Source organism: Urocitellus parryii, chromosome 6, assembly GCF_045843805.1.
Source record: "Urocitellus parryii isolate mUroPar1 chromosome 6, mUroPar1.hap1, whole genome shotgun sequence".
Lineage (NCBI taxonomy): Eukaryota > Metazoa > Chordata > Mammalia > Rodentia > Sciuridae > Urocitellus > Urocitellus parryii.
Window position 1 is genome coordinate 103266333 of NC_135536.1, and position 18685 is coordinate 103285017.

Genomic DNA, 18685 nt, shown 5'->3' on the forward strand with positions numbered 1-18685 from the left:
GACCAACACTTATTTTTTTTTTGGCATTTTTTGCTTTATTTTGCAACTTGATATTAAAAATCAGGAATTATCATTATGTCTTATTTTCCTTATTCAGATTGTAAAAGATGAAAGATCAGTCAAAATAATCACTTTTAACTTTAGTGCTTTCAACAATAAGGCACTTTTTTTTTATATAAGCTAGGGGCAAGATATTTGTCAAAAGCATTGACCAACACTTATATGCAAAAGTTTAAGTGTGATTGTTTGGGATTTGTGCTACACTACTCATATTTAGACCATTCCCACCTGACCAGAATATAGGAGCGCATGGTGACATGAAGGAGACTTAAATTGATCAAGTTGATAGGGACAAGCTTCATGAAACTGATGCCTATTCAGATAAAACAGACAATTTGCAAGATAAAACAGATGGGCAGTCAGTTTGAGAAACCAAATCCTGTATATAACATGAATATAGATTTTTAAGATAAAGGCATAGACACTCAGTTTTGAATTCCTCATCTTTTTTCCTATCAGAAAAGGTTTCACAATGTACTATTATTCCTTCCATTCTATCTATGACAACCTGCCTGATTATAACCATATGTAGGTTTATGGACTACATTTTGGCCCATAGGGGTCAGAAGACCTATGCTACAAATTCTGGCTTGGCTCCTAAGGAAACTTCAATTTAGGAAAGTCACTTCATCTCCTCTGGGTCTCAGCTTCTTTATCTGCAAAATAGAAGCACAGGCAAAGCAGCGAATTTGTCCCTTTTACTCCGGTTAATTGGAGGAATTAAAGAAGATGAATAGGACTCCTGGGACCCTTGCTCACTCTCAGAGTCCGTCTGCAATTATTCTGTGTTTTTCTTGCCTTAAGGAGCAGAAGTAGCTTTTCACAAGATACCACAGCTGCTGGGAATGGTAGAGAACCTAGTCTGTTTTTAGTTTCCCTGCACAGAGCTCATTATGAAAGAGTAAGTGATAGTGTTCCTATCATGTGGTTTCTTGACTCTGCACTCCCTGCAGAGCCTCTCAGCTTAATCTGGGTACCCCAGACAGGCAAGGGTAGTGAACTGGGGGCTCCCACGCACATAATGAAACTGGGCTAATTCTCAGCAGGAATACTGGCACAGACCAAACTCAGACTCCCACCTTCATGTGAATAGGCTTCAAGATTGATATCAGGGGCATCCCGGAAGAGCCACAATGTACAGGAATCCTGTTCATGGCGATGCAGCAGTGCAGGGGAATGAAATCTGGCTCTTAACAGGGAAAATAATTTGTTAAATTGGAAAAATAAATAAAGTACAAAAGGCTCTTCATGCCTTCTTTATTCAAGACAGTTGCTCCCTGAACAAAGTTTCTAAAGTTAGAGAAAATTTTTCTTTTTATTAATAAATTACCCAAATTAGGGTGGGTTCCTCCTCCAAGATATGATATCTTTTTATGGTTTGTAAACCAAATGTCTATAGAGACATCAGTAAACTGGTTAAAGATGCCTGTTTTCTGCATATATTTTCATTTCTTAAAAACCTCAAACAGACTGACTCTCTGCTTCTTCCCTCTTCTTCTTTCTAAAATTTCATTGTTATGCTTCCTGGTTTCAACCATGATGAAAACAAAAGCCAAAAATATGTGAATTGGGCATTTCTTGTCTTTGTGAAATACCCCCAAATAAGCCAAATTCATCTGTTCAGATTTTCACTAGCAAGTAATAGGGCCAAGGCATCCTTTAAGTGATAACAGCAATTTTAAAACTTTATCTGTGAAATGTGGATCATGAAAATCAGTATAACCACCAGTAGCTATGGTTCTAGCCTTCTTTCCTATCATTCCCGTCACCACACACCCGTCACTCCAGCCACACAAAGCCACTTGCCTTTCCTGGAACACACTTCTGTGTCTTTGAATAAGTTGCTTCCTCTGCCTAAAAAGCCTTTCCTTTCCTGGGTTGTTTGATAAACTAATTCTTCCAGACCTAACTCTGTACAGACCTAACTCTGTACCTCCTCTGAGAAGCTAACTATTCTCTCCATTCTCCCACAGAGGTTAGTTCCTCCTTCTCAAACCCACAGTGCTTTGTACATAACTCTTGCCCTGTATTTGTGAGTGAGCTATCTTTCTCACTAGATTGAATGCATCAGGGGAGACTCTGTCTGGATCATTTTTTTCCTATATGTATGAATACAAAGATCTTAAATAACATTTGTTGAGTCAATGAGCCAGAGAGAGCATGATGGTAACTCTCGAGGTCTCTGGAAATAGGGACAGAGAGGTGAGAGATACAAGAGATGGAGCCATGCGTTAGAACACTGGCTGCACACTGGAATTCCCAGGGCACTTATGCTCTTTTCTGTCTGGGATTTACCTCCAGAGACTCTGATCATCTTAGGAGTGGAACATACAGTCATAGTTATTTTTCAAAAGTTCCCAATTCAAATGTGCTGCTAGTATTCCAAACCAAGGGGTCAATAAAATCTTTAAGGGCATTTCTCTCACACTTTTCTTTTTCACCTTTTATCATTGGGTGCATTCTCCAAATATTTAATATGATTGGTGAATGGGCACATATTCCATGCTACTTGTTTTCAAAAACATTATTTTATTTAATGTTTAAAACAATGCTGGGAGGCAAGAATTATTACTGCATTTTATATTTGGAAAAACACAAGATGCAGAGAAGTCAAGAAATGAGTTGGGGACAGGCACCCATGGAGTAGCAGGGCCAGGACTGGACCCTAGAATGCCCATATGGAGCCTCTGGCTCTTTTACCTCCACCACAACTTCTCTCTGTGGTCACTTCTCTTCTCTAGATCTTCTGAGATTAGATCCCCTCTTCTATGAGTGGGATTCTGACAATTTAGCACACTATCTATGACTAACTTATTCTAGATCAACTGTACTGTACACTTAGTCAACTTTTTGTTGTATAAGACTATTTCAGATTAATTTGAAAATAAATATTCTGATTTCTTGCTCTGCTTTGACAGGAAGAAGTATGGAGTACTCGAGTCAAAGATACTAATGTCCAACCAATTAGGCAAGCTAAAGCAGGTGGGCATCTTAGAACCTGTTCATACTCAGGCTGAGTTTGGACAAGAGAAGAAACGTATTGCAGAATCCTTGATTTAGCATAAAGAGTAAACCACAGAATCTCAGCTAGCAGACAGAGACATTAGCATGCTTTTTCTTATTTTTCTATACTCATATTTTCATTAGTATTTTAAAAAGGGGAAGAAAGCTAATAATTTAAAACCTGAACATCCAAAAGTTCTGTTACATCAAACTTGGACTTTTTATTAAAATGCTAGATGATTCCCTAGCAGATTTACACACAACTTTAGAAAAAGGTCTATTAGCTCTTTTATAAAAACTAGGTTACACTGTAGCAGGGAACTTCCTCCACCTACAAAGAGGGGTGAGACCAAACAGGGGAGAGCTGACCCAATTCATTACTTAAGCAGCAGAGATGAGTTTGTATCATGCAATATGACATTCATCTCACTTAGGAAATGAAAGGAGAACACCAGCTGCGTAAATTAGAATCAGTGATAATACAGCTGTTAGCTACAAACATTTGTTTGGCACGAATCAATCTGGACTCTCCTGTAGTTTGCTTTGATGGTCTCTCTACTATCTTGTTGACTAATGATGAAATCATGGTTTGTTAATCTAACTGAATAAAGAAAACACTATATCAAGCAAAATGCAAACTGTTTTCTTGCACTTTACTGAAGTGTTTATTGATTCTGTTTATAAGAGCCCTTTCATATTCTCTTATTAAATATTTACATTTATTGCTTATGTATTTAGCTGCAAAAGAAGAAATTAATCCTACCTTTAATCTGTGTAACTTTGTTTGCCTTTTAAATGCCTTTTGCTAAAATAAAATGGAAATCAGCCACCTCAAATAAGCTTCTTGTTGCTGACTATTCCAGACATTTTGTGTAACGAAAGGTCCTAATTCCCTAGGGTAATCATAACAGAAGCCACACTTAAATCCATGTTTAAGTGACATGTTCAGTATGGAAGAATGTATATAATATCCTAAGTAGCCTACAGAATTAGAAAAGAATACATAGATGAAGAAATAAATAACTACAAACTAAAAAGGGGCTCCAGGATTATGTGACCACTTGATTTGTCTGTGAAAACTGTCCATGTGCCACTATTAACAGATAATTACAAGTTGGTTTTCATATTCTAGACAAATGATTCTCCATCGGGTCCTTTAGCATCTGCCAATGATGTCATTCCAAAGAAGAAACTAGGAGATACCTCAAAAACCACAGAATTGGTTTCCCTTCAAATGAATGTAAGCATCTCTAGAGAAATATCAAATGTAGACTCCAGTGGAAAACTTCAGCTAAAACTTGTTCTGTGTACACTGTAATTAGGCTACCTCGCCATTGTGTTTCTAATGACAAAACACTTCACAGGGCCACCTTCTGCACCGTTCTTTTCCCAATTTCCTCTTCTCTCTGTTTTTCTTCCTCCCTTTTCCTCCCCCCCCCACTTCCTCATTGCATATTTCCAGTTTTGAAAAGTACATATTTTACATATTTAGCTGTTAATGTTCTTCCTGTAGAGATAAAAATTTCCTGTTATTATAAAGCTACAGTAATCAAAACAATATGGTAATGTTGAATGGACAGACACGTAGCCTAGTGAAACAGAACACAGAGTCTAGAAAAAGACTCACACAAATTTGGAGAACTCATGCTTGAGAAAGATGCAAAGGCAATTCAGTGGAGACAGGACAGGCTTTTCGAGAAATAAGTGTGAGCAGCTTGGGTTTTTAGCTCAGTAGTTAAGTGCTTGCTGAGCATGTGTGATGTCCCTGAGTTTGATTCTGAGTATGTTCGAGTGCATAAACACACATGCACAAAGAAGAATAGAAAATAAATGGTGCTTAACAAGTATTCTATGTTTTAAAAAAAGGGAGAACTTCAATCTCTACCTCATAACATATACAAAAATTAACTCAAAGCAGATTGTATGCCTAAATGTAAAACAAAAACTCTGAAATTCCTAGAATGAATCAGAGGAGAAAATCTTTGTGCTCTTAAGCTTAAAGCTCTCTTATAACGTCAAAAACCTGATTCATAAAATAAAATACTAATGAACTAAATATTATCAAAATCAAGAAGATCTGCTCTTAGAAAATATTGTTAAGAAATGAAAAGACAAGTCACAAACTGGGAAGAAATATTTGCAACATATAAAGTTCTTGTAACCAGAATATACAAAGATCTTTCAAAATTCAACAATAAGAAGACAAACGATGCTCTCCCCCACACAAATTGGCAAACATTAAACATTAAGAAGACATTCAGTGGCAAATGCACAAAGTAAAAGATGCTCAATAGTAGAGAACTGGAAATTAAAACCACATCAAGAGAACATCATACACCTAATTCAAATAACTAAAATTTAAAAAGACTGTCCATACTGAATGTTGATGAGGATGCAGAGGAGTTGAAAATATTTTACATTGCTGGTAGGAAATTTACTTGGAAAATACTTTACATTTCTTAATCTGCCATTACATTCTTAGGCATTCCACTCTTAGGATGTATATATCCAGATGAAAATTTGTACACAAACGTTTGTAGAGGCTTTTCTTTGTAGCAGCTCCAAACTGCTGAATAGATAAACAAATTGTGATTTATCCAAAAGGTTAACTACTATTCAGCAATAAAAAAGAATAAAACACTGATATACACAGCATGGATGGATCTCAGAATAATTCTGCTGAGTAAAAAATAGCCAGATAGCAAAGTTTATACCATGTCTCCATTCATATAAAATTCTAGAAAATGCAAGTAACCTAACCAGAAAGCAGATTGGTATCTGGGAATATGGTGGGGGGTGGATGAAGGGAGAGATGCAAGAGAGAGATTGCAGAGGGGCATTAAGGAACTTTTGAGGGCAGTGAACATAGCCACTATCTCAACTGTGCTGGTGGTTTCTCAGGTGGATGGCTACATATGTCTAGACTATCAAGTTGTACATTTTAAATATGTGAAATTTACTGTGCATAAATTATATCTTAATAAAGCTGTTAATAAAGATCTAATAAAGATTTAGATCTTTAAGTCTATGTGACTATTTAAAATACAGTTTAATGGTTTTAAAGTAAAAAATACATTAGGAATACATTGATGACATCTAATACAATTAGAACCCGAAAAGGAAAAATAATGACAATACATTATTATATGATAATAATGACATCTAGGTAGACATTTCCACTTTGTGGTTAGAAGTCTAGGGCTCAAAAGAGAGATTAATAATTACAAGTGAGCTATTTTAGGGAAATTTCCAAAATGAATACTGTGTTGATTAACTTAATTGATTACTTTCATATTGTTAAATAAAAATTTAAATAAATGTGTTAGATGAAAATAGATGAGTTAGGAAAAAAACTGTTGGTTTTATGAAAAGGGAAAATAGTTGGGGTGGAAAATAGTGATTAATTTCCATGTTCAGAAACCTATAGATATGACTAAAATGAACCCTGAAACTTTCCTAAGGAATATTGCTTTAAGCAGATAAGGGCAAAATCAACAAAAATTGCTTAAGAAGAAGATCTATCCAGTTGAGCCCGAAGAGTCAAATTGCTTAGGAATTCATTGGTGATTATCAGGGCTCCGTTGAACATCCTATGCAGAGGGAACTAGTGGTCCTAGGGGCATAATGATGCAATGAGATGGTATTAGAGCTGTGCTGAACCTGCAAAATCCTCTGGGGCAAAGGCCTAGAGCACAGAAGAAACAGAGAAAACAGGAGGGAGAAGTTCATGAAGATCTCAGGTGATTTTTTACCAAATATTGACTTTATGCTCTTAATGCTAGGATAAGTCCAGTTCATCCATTTGTAAAATATGGGGTGATGGAAGGGCATCTTCATATGCCGATGCCTGACATACAATAGTGAACCAAAATGCTTTCTATCTGAAAGATCAATCTTAGTTTTAAGACTGTCAAAGTCATCTCCGAGAAAGCTCATTAGTACCTTTCTGGGCTCAAAGGCTACTCCTGTATATGAGGAGGAGGAATGAAGGAAAATGAAATTTACTACAGACTGAGAAGTGGCACAGGAAAGGTTATGTTACTCATTTTTGAGGTGCAGCTTGTGAAAATAAGTCTTACTAGTTTACAGTTGTGCTGTATACATCACAGTTACTTTCTGAGAAATATAATTGAAGGGGGACTCTGTTCACATGCCAATTATTCCCCTGTACTCATCAGCCATTTTACCATATTGTCAACCCTATATTGTTTTGAGTGTTATGAACTTTCATATGTTTGCAAGTTCTTAATACAATAATTGCTTAGGAATTCATTTTGGACATTTTTTTGTCTGTTTCTTTGTTAACTCATGAGTACAGGGAATGCTTTGGACCATGTTTTTACTTTGCTAAACAGACAGTGATATTTTTTCTTAAGATGCTCAGAGAGAGAGAATAGCTGGAATAAAACTATAAACTTACAAGATAATGCAAGTAATACTTTTCAGTTTTCACAAATGTTATATTTTAGCATAGACTAACAAACTTAGAACTGTAAGTTTTTTTCTTAAAATAGCCTGGGAACATGTTGTGAAGTATGACCCAATTAATTGATTTATGTGTAAACCAAAAATTCTTGAACATCAACAGATTTACAAATCACTAGAAAAACTGATTAAAGTGAGACTTCTTAGACCCATTTCCAAAATCTCTTACTTATAGGCTTGTGGATGGTGTGCATAAACCTGTATTTTTAAAGGGTACACAGCCTCCACTACCACCACCACCTTGAACAACTACTGAAAAATGATTACTACATTACATTTTTTCAGCAATGAAATTTTATCTTATGACAGAATTTGAATGTAGTCAATTCAGGTTGAAGTAATGACCCCCACTTTAGACCATTGCAAATAATCTTAAGTGAGTTCCTTAATAGGTATCAAAACTCTCTTCCAATATTCAACCATTGTAACTTCATATCATGTACAACCACAAGAATGGGAAGTTATAATCCATGTATATATGATATGTCAAAATACAGTCTACTGTCATGTAAGATTAAAAAATAGAAAACACAGTGAAATAAAAAAAACTCTCTTCCAGCATTGCATTCTAAATAGTACACTATTTCACCTAAAAAGAAAAATAATTCAAAAGCAATTTATCTAAGCAAGCACTGAGGCAATCTTCCAAAAAATGAAATAGAAGAGCAAACACACACACACACACACACACACACATACACACACACACACTTACTAGAACTCAAAAATATTTGTAAAGTACTTACAAAAGCCACAAAACAAATAAAGAGTAAAAGCTGTCAGAAGAGAGCAGGAATTAGTTTTCGACAGATATATTATTTGCAAATGGAAAGTTCAGATTCAACTAATATTTACTGAAATCTTACAATGTGCTAAGCAACATGATTGGAACTTTCAAATACAATTATCTTAATCCACAAATAAGTCTGTAGGGAGTTATTCTTAACTCTTAGCGGATGAAAAAATGAAAGAAGAGACTAAATAATTTGCCAAAAATCATACAATAGGAAATCTGGGATCTGATCCACAGTTGTTTGAATCTAGAACCTCTCCTATTATACCACACTTCCCCAAACATAAGTTGTTCTATTAACTTCACTTAAAAATAAATACAAAACAATGACAACTAATATTTACTGACACCTTACTGAGAACCAGACTCCGTGTTAAACACTTTAAATATATTAGTTCATTCCACCCTCACAATCCATTTAGTATATATAATTCTTAATCTACAGACAGGAAATCTGAGGCCTGTAAAGATTAACAACATGTACTGTGAACAAATCCATACAACCATAATAGATATTTAAATTAAGTCTCATTTTCTGATATCACTCTGACATAATTTTAATTGCTCTTAGGGTAAGTTAAAAACTGGGTTTGGAATTTCTTGTTGGAAAAGTGTGTTTTCCTCTACCTTTTTGAGAGAAAGGCAAAGTACAGTGTTGTGATAGTGTTTTTCCAAGTTTCATTTTAGCAAAGGACTGATGAGTACTTTGTTTTCCTTTAAGAGATTCTAAGTAAAGGATGGAGAGAAATGAACTCCAGCTGAACTACATTAAACTTCTAAATTTACAAAACTAATTTTGTGAGGTGTTATTTGGTGATCATTAGGTTGATCACACTGATCATTAACTGTTCACCTCAAAAATTATCTTTGCTTATGATAAGCCACTGGCATAGCTTTGGAGATGGAAATTAACTTGCCTGAATGTGATTGAGAGTAATATAACCTCAGAAACAGAAATGTGGTTATGGGAAATAGCTATAGGGGAAAACATGATATTTTTTTCTAATTTTTTTCATGAACTTTTGTGTTTCTGAAATATTAACTGCTGAAGTCACATATCAGTGACTGAGCATGTGGGGTTGAGTGTTGGCTGGTCCTACCACCAAGTGTGGAGGACTATAGGAAATCAGTTACACAACTGACTCCTCAACTTGTCCCCTCCGGTATGACTTTTAGGGGTGGGGTTTCCCCATCGTCCACCTCTATACAGCATTTTGCATCCTATGAAAGAGACTTTAAAGGATAAACACACTGAATTAGTATAAAAACAGCATCTCTGGAGTTTAAATGCCCATTAAAAGTAGAACTACTGGAATAATATTAAAAAGTAATTCTTTGTTCTTAAGAGAGAACACTGAAACCTAATCTTTCATCCTACATTTCAGCCAAAAAATGTGTGTTAATAATAATTTTAAGAATTGAATGATACAAGTATTTGTTGATTATCAGCCAATATCAAGCAAAAGATTACTCACAAGGGTCCCCACAACCAGAATACCTTTCCTCCAAGTTCTATTTATACTTTGGTTCTCATTCCACTATAATTTCATTTTATCCAAAGATATCAATAATAAGAGGAAAGAAATTGTCATAAATTCTTCATAGCTGTGAATGTTAAAAACTGGAATTTAAGATGTAAAATTATTTTCTCCTTGAAATAGTTATCTTTGAATAAAGTAACTTTTCATTCAAATGTAAACATCTCAAACTGATGACATTTCTCCTAGATGTGCACACACATTTGAAAACCATGTGTATTTCTCCAAGGTCTAGTATAGTGCCTGGAAGATTGGTGCTCAATAAATGTTTGTGGAATTGGCTTGAGATAACTTAGTTTCAAATCTTTAAGTCTTGTACCAGAGATTGTCAGATAAAAATCATCTAATGGATCAAATGATAGTTTTAAAAAGATGCAATTTTAAAAGTTAATTTTAGGGGAAGGGGGGACTGAGAATAGTGTCTATATCCTTGCAGAATTAAACACTTCTGACTATTCTTTCAACAAAACATGTTCCATTGAGAAACCATCTTTTCCAATTATACCCTTTGATAGGTCATTCTTGATTTTCATGGATACTGTCTCCTACATGTGAGATAGTATGCAGCCAGCCCCTTAGCTAGGGAGGCAGCATAGCACTGTGATGTGTACAGGCTCTGAATATGACTCTTGGCCCTGTCGTTTACTAGCATGTGACCAGGAGTAGGTATTTAGCCCTTCCCTGCCACACTCTGCTCATCTGTGTACCTCCTAGGGTTGATGTGGAGACATGGTGAGATGCTGTGTACAAAGCACTTAGCAAGTACCCAGCACAAAGTAAGTGTTCCACCAATGTTGGCTACTGATACCCCAAATTTAAAAGCTTAAACAGAATCATTCATTTTTAACAACTTTACTGAGGTGCAACTCATATGCCATAAAACCTGCCATTTTGTTGTGTACAATTCAGTTGTGTTGATTATAGGATATTTTACATCTCCCAAAGAAACTTCATATCCATTAGCAATCACTCTCATTCTCCCTTCCTCTCTGATCCTGACAACCACTAATCTATTTTCTGTCTATACATTTGCTATTCTAGATATTTCAGATAAATAGAATCATAAAATATGTAGCCTTTTGTTACCACCTTTTTTCACTTACAATAATGTTTTCAAGGTTTCTTCAGGTTTTAGCATGTATTTATACTTTATTCCTTTCGACTGAATAATATTCCATTGTATGGGCATATTACATCTTGTTTGTCAACTCATCATTGGATAGACATTTGGGCTGTTTCTACCTTCAGCAATCAGGATTAATGCTGCTATGAATATTTCTGTACAAACTTTTATATCCTGATTCAATCTTTTCTCCCTCGTGTAGCTAACAAATATCTAAAATGCATTTTATTGTGCATCAGATACTATTTTAGGTACTGAGGAGAATGCCAAAAGGACAGACCCCAGAGGAAACGTCCTCATCCAAAATTGCATGTATGACTAGAAACTGCTATCTTCTAAAACTTATAAAATCAACACTAAACTGATAATGCAAATCAGCTCAAAGATTAAAAGAAGTTATTTATGAAATTAGAGCACTTCTTAAATATTTTGTACTAGATAAATCAAGGGCTTTTCTGTATCCAAATGTCCCTAAAATTGTACTCTTAAGACTCTAGTTATATCAACTGAAGTAAACAAAGGTGTAATCCCACTGACTATAATATATCTAATGTGAGATTATGAGCATAGGGTGATCTGATCTACATGAAACCTAGAGAAAGAAAGCCAAAGGCAATATGGGACTGTCATTCTAGAGCCAAGGGAAACAAATAAGGAAAGTCATTTTTGCTAAAAACAAGAACAAAAACAAAAAACGAACAAAAAAAAATTCTAGATCACAGTGAGAACACAGTATGAGTTCGGGAAACTGAAAGCAGTAAGTGAATTTCTGGTAAGGGGACCAAAGCAGAACATGATGGTCTCACTCAGTTGATTATTAGAGACTTAAGCCCACAGAGACTGAAGTGACTAAAATGTGACCAGATGAGTACCAGAGGAAGTGAAGCCCACAAGTCTGCATGGGGGTCCATCTGTGTCTTTGGCTGAATGCTAAGCTGGTAGTGCAGAGGGAGAAGCTCCATGAGACTGAGCAAAGAAAAATGTCAGGTAATTTGCTTAATAACTGAGAGTACTCATTGAGGGATAGGAGACATTAAGTTCAGAGATGACAGAGTAGAAAGACCTTGTTGAATGCTGGAGATATTCAATATAAACACTAGAAGGATCTCAATTTACTAATAAAAATAAACCAGTCATAACAAAGCTTGAAAATAAGTCTTGGAAGAGGTAAGCTGGATCTTAAGTAACTTAACTGTGTGTGTGTGGGGGGGCGAGGGCAGGGAGCCCACTCTTTAAAGAAAGACAACAAAATCTACATGTTTCACAATGTCCAGTATCCTGCCAAAACTAACAGAAGTGAAAAGAAGTATACCCTGGAAAACTATCAGTCAACAGAAATAGATGCAGAGATGAGAGAGATAATAATATTAACAGAGAAGGACTTTAAAAGAGGCATTAGAAATATGTTCACAAATTTAAAGGAAAACAAGGATACAGTGAGGAAGGAAAGCTAAGCTATATATACATATATGAACTCACAGTTTCCAGAGCTTAAAAATGCAACATCTGAAGCACATCAAGCATTACAGAAGATAAATGAGCTTTATGATGACAAGCTATCTAGACTGAAGCACAAAGAGGAGAAAAGATGAGAATCAACGAAAAGAGCCTCAGTGACTGATAGGATAATGTCAAGTGATGTAATACATAGGTAATAAGTAGAGGGCAGTAGAAGGAAAAAATACATCTGAAGAAATAAAAGTCTAAATGTTTCTGAATTTGATGAAAACTATAAACTTGAAGGACCAAAAATGTTAATGAACCCCAAACAATTTAGGAAAGAACAAATACATAGAAACACATCACAATCAAATTGCTGACAACCATTAAAACGAGATATTCTTACATGCAGTTGGAGGAAAAGGAAACATCACACAAGACGACTGTGGAGACTCATCAGAACACGGCAAGTCAGAAAAAAACAGAATGACATCTTCAGTGTCTTGAAAGTAAAGTGAAGCAAAACTGTCCAAATAGAATTCCATATCCAGAAAAAAAGTTATTAAAGAACAAAAGACAAATTGAGACATTGTCAGACAAACAAAAACTAAGGGAACTCTTCACTAGTATACCTGCCCTACAAGAAACATTAGAGGCGTTTTTAGATAAATAAATAAATAAGAAAAATATAAACAATTCTAACCAAAATAATAATAATAATAATAATAATAATAATGTTACAAGAAGGGAAGGAGGGCCTACCCCAAAACAAAAGAGGGTCGGAATGGCTAATATATTGATACCTGCAAAATAATTTTGTTCTCTCATTTTAAAAAAGTTGTTAAAGATAATTAAATTTTTAAAACAGTAACAGTAAAAATGTATTCAGAGTCACATAACGTGAAAATAAATTAGGGACAAAAACAGAACAAAGGATATGATGAATGAAAGAATACTGTTATGTGATTATTATATCATATAGAAGAAACAATACAATTAATGACAGACTGTGATTAAGAAGCATATTGTAAACACTAAAGCAATCACTTATAAAACAGGTATAGCTAATAATGTGAATCAGAAAACTAAATTAGTCAATTAATTCAAAAGAGGGTAGAAAAAGGTGAGGGGGGAAGACCTAGATGGACCGATGAAAACCCAAAACAAGATGGGAGATTTAAACACAACCTTATCAATAATACATTAAATGTTGAATAACAACTACAACAGAGGACATAAGAGAGTACATATCATCCTCAGGGTTATACAAAATGTCATATAAGAGGTAAGGAGGGGTAAGTCAAGAGAATACAAATGGAAGACATGATTTACAGTAGAAGGGGTAGAGAGAGAAAAGGGGAGGGGAGGGGAGGGGAGGGGAGGGGAGGGGGGATAGTAGACAATAGGACAGACAGCAGAATACATCAGACACTAGAAAGGCAATATGTCAATCAATGGAAGGGAAACTGATGTGATACAGCAATTTGTATACGGGGTAAAAGCGGGAGTTCATAATCCACTTGAATTAAACCGTGTAATATGATGTAATAAGAACTATGTAATGTTATGAACGACCAATAAAAAAAAAGAGAGTACATATCATATTGTTATATTTATATGAAGTTCTGGAATAGTAAAATTAATAAAAAGGATTAATGATTGCCTGGAGCCAAGAGTGTTAGCTGGAAAAAGGCCTGAGTAATCTGTGGTGGTTACATGGATATATATATTTGGTATTTAAATGGTGTGTTTTAATGTATGTAACTTATACTTCAGTAAATTTCTTTAAAATGTTAAAAAATCTACAGTGACAAAACAGATCTGAACCCAAGAGATCTGACCACAAGTACTTACATTTTTACTGACTTGTCATACAACTTCTTGTAAGGCCTGAAAGATGAGATTCCATCTATCTATTCCATCTAACTTTCTACTACATGGTGTTGTAACATTTTTTTAAGATGCTCAGTTTTTAGATTTAAATATCTTGGAATAAAATATTAAGTGCTTAGAAATTATCAATAAAAGCCTAAGACCTATTTAATGACAAATAACTAAAGAGATTCCTACGTAGGAAGTCAATATGGTAAAGATTGTCCTTTCCTCAATTTAATATGAACATATAATACCAATCAAAATTCCAATGAGAGTTCTGGGGAGAAAGGTAAGATGCTTATAAAATCAATTTGAAATTTCATCTGAAAGATTAAAAGGGAAAGAATGGTCAAAAGGTTTTGAAAAACCAAAAAAAAAAAAAAAAAAAGGCGTAATAAGGGGGTATCTTGTCTATCATATCACAACTTCTGAGACTTAGTAATTGGAACAATAGATAAATAAAACTATGAATCATAAAACAGAAACATGTAGACATGTAAATTTATCATATAATGTTATATTGTATTAAAATGAGTTGCAGAATGATACATTCTTTAATAAATTATACTTAAATAATTGAACACTAGTTTTTTTGTTGTTGTTGTTACAAAACTAAATTAGGCCCCTACCTGTCATTATACAGGAAAATAAATTCCAGCAAGAAAAAAGATTTAAACAAAACAAAACCATAAAAATACTGAAAGAAAATGGGAAGAACCAATGTGTATAAACTTGAAGGGGTTTCTCCAAAGGGACAGAAAACTCAGAGGCTGTTATGGAAAAGAATAAGACATAACTATACACAAATTTAAAACTGTACATGGCAAATAACTCTTTAAAATGTTAAAATCCAAGAGCAAACTGTTAATAATATTTACAAATTATACAACAAACTTAAGATTAACATACTTGACATATAAAGAGATCCTATAAATGAAACCAAAACTTTAATGCCTTCTTGGTAAGCAAATTAAAATAGAAATATCCTTTTATTTTGCAATTACATTTCCAGAAACATCCAATGTACTATCTCTCTCTCTCTCTCTCTCTCTCTCTCTCTCTCTCTCTCTCTCTCACACACACACACACACACACACACACACACACACACACACAATCTCTTTTGTATCTCCAAAGGCTTTTATTCAATAGTTTGTATAATAAGAACAAAAGTGAAAAAAAAAAGTTGTTGGTGTGCACATTAACAGAGGATTAAATACTAAATAATATTGATGTAAGAGTATGCCATGTAGCTATTAAAAAGAAAGAATATCTTTTGGTACTGGTACAACATGGTATCTGTATATCACACTCTTATTTTTATTATAAAGTTTTATTAAAAATTACACCAAAGTGTCTTACCTGACTCTATCATGACCACTGTTCAATTAACAGAAAAAAAGATTAAAGCAAGGAAAGATACCTTAAGTATGTCATGTACATTTTAAAAATATGTATATCTAATTCTCCAGTCTTTCAATATAAAACCTAGGAAATGATGGGGAATGAGATAGACATTATTACCCTAAGGACATGCATGAAGACACAAATGGTGTGAAAATACTTTGTGTACAATCGGTGACTTAAAAATTGTGTTCTACATGTGTAATATGAAATGAACTGTATTCTACCATTATGTATAACAAATTATAATAAATAAATAATTTAATTTAAGAATACAATTAGCCAATAAAGATAGTAAAGAAGGCCCCAGTTCATTATTAATTTTAAATGCAAATTAAAACAATAAATTTACCAATAAAATTGGCAAGTATAAACATTAAAAAAAGAGACAGATTTTAATTACAGTTCCTCTTGTCCTTTCTGATTAAACCACATCCTTAAAATACTTTGAAGATTTCTGGTTTCAGTTTCTTTAAGTGGAGTAGGGAGATAAAAACATTTGCCAAGCCATCAGGCTCACACTCTTATCCAGATTTATATTTTCCCCTAATCTTTTATTATTGTCTTTCTTGCCTACTTCTAATTGGTTGCAGTTTGTTTTTGTCATCTCTCCTTAATAAATATTTTTCAAAGCATTAGACTCAGTTCATCAGAAACAATAATTCCCTTTCATACTCTCATTTTGGTTTACATATTTCATTAAACTGAAAAAGTGTAACAAAACAAGTATAACAAAAATTTTGGAGAAACAAGCAAGATTTACTCTTGACAAACATAAAACTAAATAATCTCTAAATGTAAATTAACATTTAGGTCAATTAATTCATCTTTTATGAAATTTTTCATGAATTTAACAAGAGTCAATTAAACCACATATCAATTCTCTATTAACTGATATTATCAACTTTCTAGACCTGTACTCTCCAACATGCTAGCCACTAGCCATATGTGGCCATGGAAATGTGGCTAGTCTGAATTGAGGTGTGTTGCAATGTAAAACACATACCAGATTTCAAAAACTTCATAAGAAAAATAGAATGCAAAATATTGTGTTAATAATTTTCATACCGATTATTTGTTGAAATAATATTTTGGAAATACTGGATTAAATTAAATATGTTGTGAATATTAGTTTCACTTGTTTCTTATAATTTTTTAGGTTACTAGACTTAAGTGACAAATGCTTCCCTTGTTCTCTTTCTTTTGGGGAACACTGTTCTGGACTTGTAGACATCCTTTGCAATGATGATAGCAGTATCTGTGAAGTTCAACTTGAGACAATGAATCAGAGTCTCTCTTTGGGCATTTGTTACCTGAATCAAAGACATACTGGAGTAACAATTTATACATCTCCCTAATTACACATGTGATTCTAACATAAGGGATTTATAAACTTGATCTGCTACCTCTTTTGGTGTGAGCTATAAAGTAAGAACAGTTTTCACATTTTTAAATGTTTGTAAAAAAAACTATAAGTATTTTTTGATTTGTAAAAATTATATGAAATTTAAACTTCAGTTCCCGTAAAGTTTTCCTGGCACACAGTCACACTCATTTGTTAATGTATTATCCATGACTGCTTGGTGCTAGTAATGCATAACTGAGTGGCTGCAACAGAGACCACATTGCCTGAAAAGTGTACAGCACTTACTATCAGACCTTCACTGGAAAAGTTTGCTGACCACTGCTCTATATCATCCCTTACAGCTCTTAGGGCATAGTTATTTGCCAGTTGCAACTACAGGAAATCAAGAGAAGGAAATGCTATGTCTCAATTCTCATCTTTACTAGAGACTAGTTTAGCTTTTCAGCTTCTTAACTTGCTTCTGCCATATGTTCTTGAATCAAAAAAGTGTCCAGAACCACAACTTCTGGGACAATTTTTACACAGACAGTACACAAAAAAGCTCAGAGAATTGTGCATCCAATAGTTAAAAATGTCAATCTTTGCTTTCATAGTCACCCATGTTCTATCTCTGAGATCAATATTACTTCTAAAGGGCTTGGGTACTGAGTGCCCGGTGGGTATCCAGCTTACAGGTACCATCTTCAGTGTCATGTTCCTCAGTCCATGGTTCTCAGGGACCTACCTCAGTAGAGCCTGTGAATGCAATCTTGTCTATGCCAATGTGAGAAGCTATTGCTGCCCCAGCTGTTGGCCCATATCCTGGCACAATATTGATGACTCCAGGTGGAAAGCCGGCCTAAGAAAACAGAAGTGGAGGAAATGTGTTTTGTGAAGGTCCACACAACCACATTAGATGGAGCATGCTCTACAGACTCTGTAAAGGGAGTCAGAACCACTCCTGAAGTCAGCTTCCCCTACCTCTTTGATGAGTGCTCCCATGTAGAGTGCGCTGAGAGGCGTTTGCTCTGCTGGCTTAATCACTACTGTATTGCCACAGCACAGAGCTGGGGCAATTTTCCAGGCAAACATTAGCAGGGGGAAGTTCCACTGAAAGGGAAAACTCAAGGTTGATAAATGGAAAAATATTTCTCTACCACTTCGTTTCTAAGCTGTGACTTCTTGGATTTTTCTTAAACTAGTCCTCATCATAAATCTTGTCTCCACAAAGCATAGATGTTTGGATTTTAAAAGACTTCATTAAGAATAGAATAGCAATGACCTTGAAAATCTCTTTTTTTCTCTCTATACAACAAATTACTTTACTCAACTACCCACCAAAAGAAACCTCATGATTGAAAGGAAGTTTTTGTTTTTTTTACTGCTGTTGTTTCATATGTTCTTAAAATTAGGCCTTGCGGTAGGGAATGCTATCAATGGTAGAATATATGCTTAGCATGCATGAGGCCCTGGGTTTGATACCCAGCACAATAACAACAACAACAGCAATAGCTTTGTTTCCAATAAGTTCTTGTGTTTGAGACTTTCTCTTGAATATAGGATTTTTACAGCAGAATTTGCACATTAATGTGAAATCTATTCAATATAGAAGCACTAAA

The 18685-nt window shown here is 34.5% G+C and overlaps 1 protein-coding gene across 1 annotated transcript in view; it reads right to left on the minus strand.

Moving 5' to 3' along the window:
* Aldh1a2 (aldehyde dehydrogenase 1 family member A2) overlaps positions 1-18685 on the minus strand; it is a 90023-nt gene that overhangs the window by 18442 nt on the left and 52896 nt on the right. The window contains exons 6-7 of the mRNA XM_026384810.2: positions 18048-18176; positions 17812-17925 (exon numbers count right to left, since the gene is read on the minus strand). Of these exons, the coding sequence (XP_026240595.2) occupies positions 17812-17925; positions 18048-18176 (243 nt within the window). The remainder of the gene's footprint in view (positions 1-17811; positions 17926-18047; positions 18177-18685) is intronic.